General features: G+C 33.8%; 1 protein-coding gene across 2 annotated transcripts; it reads left to right on the top strand.

The window, feature by feature from the left end:
• The first annotated feature begins 3,472 nt into the window (after positions 1 to 3,472).
• On the top strand, positions 3,473 to 9,692 carry LOC126686041 (ABC transporter B family member 11-like). Of its 2 annotated transcripts, none has more exons than XM_050380053.2 (12): positions 3,473 to 3,605; positions 4,704 to 5,087; positions 5,181 to 5,235; positions 5,318 to 5,493; positions 5,562 to 5,783; positions 5,871 to 6,109; positions 6,212 to 7,011; positions 7,089 to 7,969; positions 8,060 to 8,326; positions 8,425 to 8,688; positions 8,810 to 9,103; positions 9,189 to 9,692. In XM_050380053.2, the coding sequence occupies exons 2-12, from the start codon at positions 4,749 to 4,751 to the stop codon at positions 9,543 to 9,545; spliced, it is 3,894 nt and encodes a 1,297-aa protein (XP_050236010.1). In that variant the 5' UTR covers positions 3,473 to 3,605; positions 4,704 to 4,748; the 3' UTR covers positions 9,546 to 9,692. The 2 variants fall into 2 exon arrangements, with proteins under 2 accessions (XP_050236010.1, XP_050236012.1); XM_050380055.2 differs by lacking the exon at positions 3,473 to 3,605 and adding an exon at positions 4,608 to 4,625.
• Positions 9,693 to 11,304: the final 1,612 nt, after the last annotated feature.

Below are 11,304 nucleotides of genomic sequence, written 5' to 3'. Positions count from 1 at the left end.
ATTAATCGAATACAGTATTTGAAGTTTGTAGTTCGATCAAACTAAAAGACAGGTATTCCTACTAATTTGGAGACAATTTAGTTATTTTTTACATACTAAAAATTAAATTAGAAATAATTTAGCTAGCTATTCTAATTAGGACTTTAATTATAATAGTAATTAATTAAATAACTAATTAGTTAATGACTATAAAACCTTTATTTAGTAGTAAACTGAAAAGGATTATTCAGTAAATTTATCTGTCTACCCCCCATCCGTGCTTTTATATATAATATAGATAGATAGATAAATTTATTGTGTGTTTAAAAAAAAAGTTAATTAAATTATATAAATAAGAATTAAAATAAATTTGAATATAGTTATACACGTGGATGAAATATAGGAAGACACTTTGCGAAATTGTGTGCAAGCTCATTTGGTGTTCAAGATTATAATATATATAAATATAGCTTTCTTATTTAACTAATATTATAATTTTTTTTATCTTCACGGGATTGAATAGTACGTCGCTACTTTTTATAATCGAGCCGAGTCGAGCCGAAACATTGCCAAAATCGAGCTTGATTTTACTCTAAAAAAATCTAAAGCTCGAAACTCAATTCGGATTCGATCGAGTTTTATTTTAGAGGTTTGAGCTTCAACTCGGTAAAATAATAGTGAATCGAACTCGACTCGACTCGGTTATCTATATAAATATTGAAATATAAATTTTAATTTTAATATTAAAATAAAAATACTATTATAAATATATATAATTATAAAAAGCAAAAAATAAATTAGATAAAGTTCGATTAGACTCGTAAGTTTATCTAATCAAGTATTTTAGAGTTTGAATTCAATGGATAATTAATCGAGTAGCACAAAGTCGAGCTCAATTCAACACAAATCGAGTCACTTTTTAGGAACTTTTAAATTAAACTCGAGTAGCTCACAAATTGGCTCGATTCTGTTACACTTCATCTAAGGTGTGCAAAGTGCAAAATGCTTTACTTGATCTTGTGCTTTCTTCAAATATTTAGAGTTATGAGTTTCTTTCCTCTTAAATGGTTGGAATGATCTTTAACCCGATTAAGGTTGTTGGGTTCCTTAAGCGGTTTTAAGATCTTCAACTTAAAAAGAAGAAAAATAAAATCCTTGATTTTGGTCTTTTGAAAAAACTATTATCTTAGAGAAAGTGGTTTTTTTGGGATTGAAAACAACTTTTTAATTTTATCTAGTGGTTTTTTCAAATTCTAAATTGAGGTCTTAATTAGAAGTCTTTTTCTTGTTTGTCTTTGATTTAAATTATGTGTTGGTGTTTTCTAATGTTATTTTTAGATCTATCTTGTTGGATTCATATTGAAGATGCGGATGGAGGCTAAGGAGCAAGCGGTTTCACGGTATAATCGAATGGGTTTGATGAATCAAGACCCCGCGTCTCGGACAAAGCGCCGTGTTTAAGTTTTGCGGAATTCGGCTTGATTTACTCCTTTTCGATTAATCTTTTGCTTGTTTTTTATAGTTCCATATGTATTTTGTTGGTAGATTAGAGTGTTGAAAGTTTATATGGTTGGTTGTGTATAACTTTCATCTTGTACTTTAATCTCATCTATGAATCTATCTTGGAAAAAAAAAAAAAAATCTTAAAATTTTGAATTTGTTTTTTCTTATTTCCTGTCACATGTGTGGCTTCAATTAATATTTGTTTTTGTCAAAGTGCAAAAGTTCAACTTCTAGATGATGGATTATTAATTTCATTTATTTATTTGGCAGTTGCTGTTGGAAGCAGGCCACTAGGCCAGCTTATTAGATAAGTATTTGACCACTTCATTTTTAGTTGTCGCTTTAGACTAAATTGCTAAGATTAAGAAAGTGCCTCTTTTATCTTAAATTATAAACATAAAAACTAATATAACCCTATTAATAAACTCCACTATTGATAAATTTAGTTTTGAAAATAGAGTTATTAACCCACTATTGGATGATTTATCTTTGGAAATTGAACTATCATTTAATAAGAATGTTAAATTTGAAATATTATTGTAAAAGTCACATAAAAATCCTAAAGTGACAACTATTGATGGACAAAAATATTTGTTTAAAAAGACAACTAAAAATGGACGGAAGTAGTAGTAATTAACAATTGTGTGTAAGCAATTTCAGTTAAACATTAACCATAACATCAATATCTAACCATATTGTAATCTCTAATTAAATACAAATTCATGACAGCATGGCTTTATTACTTTCTCAACATGGACACAAAAAATAATAGAGTGAAAACTAACAAAAATACTGAAAAAATTAATTTTTATATCGATCAAGAGTCATCTGAATGGTATTTTTAAATTTATAAAAAAATTAAATTTGAATTTCTACACGACCATACTATCAATTGTTTGATAGTAATTGTTATTTTCTTTTATAAGCAAAGTAATTGGAGCTTCTAACATGGTCAACAAATAAATTCTTTGTCATTTACTACTGATTAAAAATTGATGATGAAATTAATAAACTTTCTTTAGAGTTTGAATACTATTTGAAATTTATGAATAGTATTTCTCAGGGTAGTCAAACTTCCTCATGTTTTTGTTTTCTTGACTCTGAAGGTAACAAAGAACTGAGAGAACTGCAGAAGGGAATGTTCTTTTTATTCATTTATGACAAAAACCATTATAAAAAATCAGAAATATGGAAGAATCAACATTTAATTTGAATTAATTTGGAAAAAAAAAACTTGAAAAAAGACAATTATAAAGAAACATAAAAAAATACATGCTAACAACAAGCCATACTGTTTTTGATCAATGGTGAGTCATGATTTTTATTCAAGGAGGCAGTTTTTTCATCTTCTTTAATTTTAGTTTATTCACTTTAATTGAAATGTGACCATAATTGAGATGGATTATACCTAATTTTAATTAGTCACCTCACATGCCCATGAATATTCATGATTCTTCAGCAACTAACCCATTACTTTTCATGTCTTAATTAGTTGTACCCAAAAAGAAAATACAACTCATTTTCAATGTACAAAAATGAAATAAAATACAAAAGCACAATCTAAAATCTTTAAGCTGACTTAGAAGATTTATTGAAATCTCAAATACTCCTTCCGTCCCGTTTAAAAAGGGATATATTTCCATTTTTTACCCATATAACAATTGTGATTTTTGTGCCATTCTCTTTCTATAATTAATGATTATTACTCTACACACAAACTAAAAGGCTATAATTAATAAGGGTAAAACAAGAAAAACCAATAATAATTATTGTTTTCTTAATATGTGTGAAAAAGGGATATGTCCCTTCTTAAACGGGACGGAGGGAGTACATACATACACATATGTGTGTCATTATCATCATATTTAATGTTTACAAAAATAGACTTAATAAGGTTGCTTAAACCAGCAAGATAGGTGCAAAGTAGTATTCCTTGTGGAAAAACAAAATACATAACAAATGAATTACTAACAACTTGTGATTCTATAAGACGCAAATTATATTATTTTTGACCATATATTTATTTATATATATACTATAATCCTACTAGCTAATCAAGAGTCAAAGATCATCACAAGCCTCAAGCTCAAGAGTTTGCTCATGAGCTCTGATTCTTTGATTTGGTAAGCCCTTCTGTTTCTTGAATTAGCTTTTTGTGTTCTTGAAAATGAGAATTATGTTTCTTGTATGGATATGTATTATATTTGCTGATCATGTGATTGGCATCAAGAATCTATCCCCTTGAAAATGTAACAGAAAATTTTCAAGATTATTTACATAACAAGTTTCAAGAAGTATATATATATATATGTCTCGGGATTTGATTAGACCTAGCGCGAGCATTATGTAGTTTTAACTAGATCAAAACAATTGAATTGTTAAAATTTGTGAGGGAGAGATTGGAATCTTATATTAAACTTTTAAATTTAAGTAAAACTTTCCTGCAAATTAGGCTAAACTTAAGGGATTTGGTTTTTATCTTCATGAACAAGAATTTTAATTATAATTTTAATGGGACTTTGATGCTTTATTTGACTTTTGTCGATAGCATTAGCAAGTAAGCATTCATAAATGTGAATGCTATCCATAAATACTGTACAGAAAAAAGACCAAGTCTTTAACTCTTTTTTCTCTAAATAAGTTTGAATATTAGACTTTAGAACTTCATTTTTCAATATTCTAAATACTTTATGAAATTTGGGTGCTCTAAGTTAGACAATGTTCATATTTGTTTATGGTTAATTATTCAAATTCTACATAGTAAGATATTCAACGAAAAATTCATTTATTTTATAATTTCAATACTGTCGCTAGTGAAGAAAATGTTCAAGAAATAATGAACAATTAGGTGGGTTTCAATTTTCCTAATAATTTTTTTATCATTTGCCTCCATCACCTGTATACGTATATAGGTTTAATTTATGTGCTAGTGAATATTTAAGTTGCATGATTTGTCTATTATAATTAGTTTAGTCAAAATAATAAATCACTATCATAGACATATACTATAATTTATTATATCAGTTTGTAGTGTAGTTCTTGCAATTATATGAAGAAAAAGAACATGATAAAAGTTAATATAATCCCTATTTCTTTTGTATTTTCATAACCGGCCTATCCAACTCCATTGTTTAGCGTAAAACGTTAGCCATCTTTTTGTTACTTGTGTTGTAAGTTAGTTTCTCAACTTTTTCATAAATATCTTCTGACGAATTTTGCAGACAGAAGATAAATTCTCCGAGTTCAGGTTATAGTGGATCCCTGCTATGGCGGAGGAGAACGGTGATCCTAGTTTTATTCACGAGGCTAACACGTTGACATCTAAAACGGGAGAGCGAATGGCGGAGGAGGAGAAGGAGAAGGAGGAGAAAGAGTCGAGCTCGACGGAGATGAAAGAAGAGGAGAAGGAGAAAACTAAAACAGTTCCATTTCTTAAGCTTTTTTCGTTTGCGGATTCAACTGATCTGTGGTTGATGATTTTCGGAAGCCTTGGCGCTATTGGAAATGGAGTTTCTATGCCTCTCATGTCATTGCTCATGGGAGAAATGATTGATTCTTTCGGAAATAATCAGACTGATAAAGATATGCTCAAGATAGTTTCCAGGGTATGCAATTTATTTAGTTTGTCTGAAATTGAGGTTGTAATTTGCTAAAATTGTTGAAATGAAGTGATTTACACCTGATTTTCATGTTTTCAGGTGTCTCTCAAGTTTGTTTACTTAGCCATTGGAGCTGCAGTAGCTTCCTTTCTTCGTAAGTTCTTCACCTTAACGACTTTAAACACCGACAAAAACTTTAATAAGTACTAATTAATTTTGTGTTTGTTGTTTGTCAGAGGTTACTTGTTGGATGGTAACAGGAGAAAGACAGGCAGCACGAATAAGAGGGTTCTATTTGAAAACTATACTAAGACAAGATATTGCCTTCTTCGACAAGGAAACAAACACCGGAGAGGTCGTCGGTAGAATGTCCGGTGATACTGTTCTGATACAAGATGCAATGGGTGAAAAGGTAATAATCCCATAGCTTAGTCGAGTCGAGTTGAATTGATCATGTGCTGAATTAATTGTTTTGTGCAGGTGGGAAAATTTCTACAGCTGATGGCTGCATTTTTCGGGGGTTTTATAATAGCATTTGTGAAAGGGTGGCTTCTTACACTCGTCATGTTATCTGCTATTCCCTTGCTGGTAGCAGCTGGAGCAACTGTGTCCATTTTGGTCTCAAGAATGGCAAGTCGTGGACAGAATGCTTATGCAGAAGCAGCTATTGTAGTAGAGCAGACAATCGGCTCAATTCGAACGGTACAATAATTAATTAGTCCTAAGAAAACAAGTATATTTGCTACTTAATGTTTCGTAATAAAACATCATCGTCGTTTACTATTTCAGGTTGCATCGTTTACTGGAGAGAAGCAAGCAATCGGTGTTTACAACAAGCATCTTCAAGCTGCATATAAATCAGGTGCACATGAAGGAGCTGCTTCTGGAGTAGGTATTGGAGTAGTTTTACTTGTTGTGTTTTGTAGCTATGCCATGGCCGTATGGTTTGGTGCGAAGATGATACTCGAAAAAGGATATACCGGAGGAGAAGTGATTAATGTCATTATCGCTGTATTGACCGGTTCCATGTGAGTTCCTACTTCATTTCCGAGTTTAGGCTAGAATTATTCATATTTATAACAAGCACTGGTTATGTATTAACCATTTTCGAGCTCTTGTAAATTTTGCAGGTCCTTGGGACAGACGTCTCCTTGTATGAGCGCTTTTGCAGCAGGACAAGCTGCAGCGTATAAAATGTTCGAGACAATAAACAGGAAGCCAGAGATCGATTCTTGTGATACAAGCGGAAGAGTATTGGACGACCTCCGAGGAGATATAGAGTTGAAAGATGTATATTTCAGTTATCCAGCAAGACCTGATGAAGATATATTTAGTGGATTTTCACTTTCAATCCCTAGTGGTTGCACTGCAGCTTTGGTTGGGCATAGTGGAAGTGGGAAATCAACAGTTATCAGTCTGATAGAGAGATTTTATGATCCAAGATCAGGAGAAGTTCTCATTGATGGAACTAATCTCAAAGAATTTCAACTTAAATGGATTAGAAACAAAATTGGCCTCGTCAGCCAGGAACCCGCACTGTTTACGTCTAGTATCAGGGACAATATTGCATATGGGAAAGATGGTGCAACCGTTGAGGAGATAAAAGCTGCAGCGGAACTTGCTAATGCTGCAAAATTTATTGACAAATTACCTCAGGGGTTTGACACCATGGTAGGTGAGCATGGAACTCAACTTTCTGGTGGGCAGAAACAGAGAATTGCTATTGCAAGAGCGATTTTGAAGAACCCTCGAATTTTGCTTCTAGATGAAGCCACGAGTGCACTTGATGCGGAATCTGAGAGGGTAGTTCAAGAGGCACTAGACAGGATTATGGTAGACAGAACAACTGTTATTGTTGCCCATCGTTTGACCACTGTTAGGAATGCTGATATAATCTCCGTCATTCATCGAGGAAAAATGGTTGAAAAGGGTATATTTTTGCACATACATCTTTTGCAATTCTGAATTTCATAATGTGATTTAATGACACATTTTTCAATTTCTCAGGTACACATTCAGAACTACTTGAGAACGCTGACGGAGCGTACGCTCAGCTTATAAGATTACAAGAAGTAAACAAGGAGTCAGAACAGCCATCACATGAGTTCAGTAGATCAGAGATATCTTCAGATTCATTCAGACAATCGAGTCAGAGAAGATCACTTCGGCGTTCCATAAGTAGAGGTTCATCAAGAAATAGCAGCAGACGCAATGACTCCTTGTCACTCACATTTGGGTTGCCTGCAGGACTCAATGGCCCTGAAAATGACTTGGAAGATTTAGAAACTTTCACATCAAAAGAAAAAAATCCAGAGGTCCCAATCCGCCGCCTTGCTTCTCTCAACAAGCCAGAGATTCCAGTTCTTATAGCCGGTGCTATTGCTGCAAGTGTCAATGGCACAATACTTCCCATTTATGGTACACTGATTTCCAAAGCAATTAAAACATTTTTTGAACCACCTCATAAATTGAGGGAGGACTCAAAGTTTTGGGCATTAATGTTTATGACCCTTGGTCTGGCGTCACTTGTGGTCTATCCATTGAGAACATACTTCTTTTCTGTGGCTGGATCTAAGTTAATCCAACGGATTAGGTCACTTTGTTTTGAGAAGGTGGTTCACATGGAGATTGGTTGGTTCGATGATCCTGAGCACTCGAGTGGTGCAATTGGTGCTAGACTCTCAGCAGATGCAGCAGCAGTGCGAGCCTTAGTTGGCGATGCACTAGCCCAATTGGTTCAAAACATTGCAACAGCTTTGGCAGGACTGATCATTGCTTTCACTGCTAGTTGGCAACTAGCACTTATTATCCTTGCACTAATCCCCCTAATTGGCATCAACGGTGTCATACAAGTAAAGTTCATGAAAGGATTCAGTGCAGATGCAAAGGTAGAATGCCAATCTTTTGTCTAAACCTGAAAATTCAAATTTGTATCTTGTCAAAAGATAGTTATTTAACATAATTAGAATTGGTTGTAGATGATGTATGAGGAAGCAAGCCAAGTGGCTAATGATGCAGTTGGGAGTATAAGAACTGTTGCTTCTTTCTGTGCTGAGGAGAAGGTGATGCAACTATACGAAAATAAATGTGAAGGCCCTACGAGGACAGGAGTAAGGCTAGGATTAATAAGTGGTATAGGATTCGGAATGTCATCCTTCTTTTTATTCTGTTTTTATGCAACTAGTTTCTATGCTGGAGCTCGACTAGTTGAGGGCGGCCACATAACATTTGATGATGTTTTTCAAGTGAGCACACTTATCATGTTCATGTCTATAGAATTTTTATGAACCCTATAAATTATATATGTGTTTAGCTGATACTAAAGAATTTGTTCACCTTACAGGTATTCTTCGCTTTGACTATGGCAGCAGTAGGAGTTTCTCAGTCTAGTTCCATGGGTACAGATTCCACCAAAGCAAAGGCTGCCGCTGCTTCTATATTTGGAATAATAGATAGGAAATCATTGATTGATCCTACTGATGAGTCAGGAACAACAATAGAAAATGTTAGAGGAGAAATTGAGCTTCGCCATATAAGCTTTAAGTACCCATCCAGGCCAGATATTCAGATTTTTCGGGACCTCAGCTTAACTATTCGTTCTGGAAAGGTAACTTTTGTAAACGACTTTGATTCTCTCATATTTCATGTAACTATCACATGACAGAAAGAAAATTGCGAATGAGAAATGCATTAGAGCAACATCTCACCATTGTCAATAAAATTTTCAGACTGTTGCACTTGTTGGAGAAAGTGGGAGTGGTAAATCGACAGTGATTGCATTGCTGCAAAGATTCTACGATCCGGATTCAGGTCATATAACACTCGATGGAGTTGAAATCCAAAAGCTCCAATTGAGGTGGTTAAGGCAGCAAATGGGACTTGTCAGCCAAGAACCTGCTTTATTCAACGACACAATACGCACAAACATTGCATATGGAAAGGAAGGAATTGCAACTGAGGCAGAGACTATTGCTGCAGCAGAGATGGCCAATGCCCACAGTTTCATCAGTAGTTTACAGCAGGTATTAAATCAAATTATCTTTCAGTCATTATACTTTGATTCATCAATTAATGGACTCTATAATAACGTAACATTGCAAAATGCAGGGTTACGAAACAACGGTAGGGGAGCGAGGAATTCAGTTGTCTGGAGGACAAAAGCAAAGGGTAGCTATTGCTCGTGCCATAGTCAAAAGTCCAAAGATATTACTACTAGACGAGGCAACTAGCGCATTAGATGCTGAATCAGAAAGGGTGGTTCAGGATGCTCTAGACAGAGTCATGGTGAACAGAACTACAGTTGTTGTAGCTCATCGGTTATCCACAATCAGGAATGCAGATCTTATTGCTGTAGTTAAGAACGGAATTATAGTTGAGAAAGGAAGGCACGAAACACTGATCAACATAAAAGATGGTTTCTATGCTTCCTTAGTTGCACTTCACATGACTGCTAAAACAGCATAAACTATTTTACCTTCAGTTTTCATATATAATTTAGACTTTAGAGTTATTGTGTCTTTTTTATGAGAAAAAGAATGGACCATATAAATTTAATAGAAAAAAATGTATACTGATATGTAAATGTAACATATATTCCATTTTTCCAGATAATGAATGAGAGCAAAAAAGAGTGTTTATCTCACGCAACGGTTGTGCCGCATCATTTTTACGACAAGCCAATGCACATTTGCGATAAAGAATCTTGAGTTATTGGTTATTTTTATCGTTAAATATTCCAACATGGCAAACGGCTCGTTAGTCTATTGCACGAATGACGTGGCACAACTGTTGCGTTATATAATTATTCGAGCAATAATAAGGAGACTTATTACGAGGATTGGGAAGGGTTTTTAAATCTCCATTTGAAAAGAAAGTTCTTATCATGAGGTACGGGTTTTAAACGGTTGAGAAATCCTTCAAAATCCTCATATGTCAACTCACTCAACATTACGGGTTCCGATTCAGAAACTAATGCAGCAGAAGATTACAATTTTAGAGCAAAAGTTTCCAATTTGACATATATGGTGTGCATATAAAAACCAAACACTAAACGAGAGAATTTACCTGTAAGATATGAAGATAGTAATTTTGAGTCTTGCACTGGCTTCAGTATAACCATTTTTGGCTGGTAAAATTAACCAAAAATCCTCCAGCTTTCCAGAATCTGCAAATACAGTTTTGTAAATAATGTAGTAATTAGTAAGAGAAATTCAGTTACTTTGACATTAACAAGACAAAATAAAATAGTTGCAATCTGCTGATTCACTTTTTGATACTGCTAGTAATTCATAAGAAACAGCAGGAATGAAATGTAAACGTAATAATTGCAATTCGAAGCCCCAGGCCTCCAATTTGTTTGCAATTAATGCTTCGCACAAATTCACAACTACTGCACTTAAAATATTATTTACTGCAATTAAAACTAACCCTAACCCCACAGAGTAAATTTCTGTTCGTTTGTCAAGAAAATTTTCTTGATTACCTTACAAAATGCTGATGCTATTCTTCGAATACTAAATTAATTTTAGTTTCTTCAATGATCGGAGAAAATGTCAGCACAACAAAATTTCGGCAGATTTGCGGCAGTGCTGTTCGTCGGAGTAAACATCGTCGAGCACAATTATCGACTCAGCACCTATCACGTGATCAGAATATTCCGTAACATCCCACGTCAAAGATGGTGCCAGGTGGCGCTGACATATGCCATATTCGCAAAACTTTTACAAGTTCGATCCCGTGGGGCCAGCTGGAGAAATTCCACGTCAGATAAGACACGTCGTCATCATCGTAATTGCTCTTTTAGAAAGCGAAAATATAAAGTTTGACTCGTAAGTCATAACCATAAAAGGAAAGCTCTTTGACTTCACTTCCGTGACTTCCTCTGTTTCCAATAACTCAAACCAAAATTTAAAAAATCTCTATTTTTATTTCAGACTGCACATAATAATAATGCAAAATCAAATTTCCAAAAACAAAAATTTCTTAAAATGTTATAAATTACAGGAAATCAAGAAAATAAGTACGCATACACTCATAGTTTCTAGATTTCGCTAATTATTTTTAAAATTTATTTTTGAGATTAAGTAGTCATTTTAATGTAATAACAATATTCCAATTCCTAATCCAACTCAAATTCTAAAAGAATTTAAGTTCTGATAAAATACTTAAAATATTTAGCTGTTGTTGTTAGAATTGAATAAAGATTTGAAACAACAGAGGCTCC

This window comes from Mercurialis annua, linkage group LG6 (assembly GCF_937616625.2).
Source record: "Mercurialis annua linkage group LG6, ddMerAnnu1.2, whole genome shotgun sequence".
NCBI classification, from domain to species: Eukaryota; Viridiplantae; Streptophyta; class Magnoliopsida; order Malpighiales; family Euphorbiaceae; genus Mercurialis; species Mercurialis annua.
Note: the sequence above shows the minus strand (reverse complement) of the source record. Positions and strands in the feature narration are given on the sequence as shown.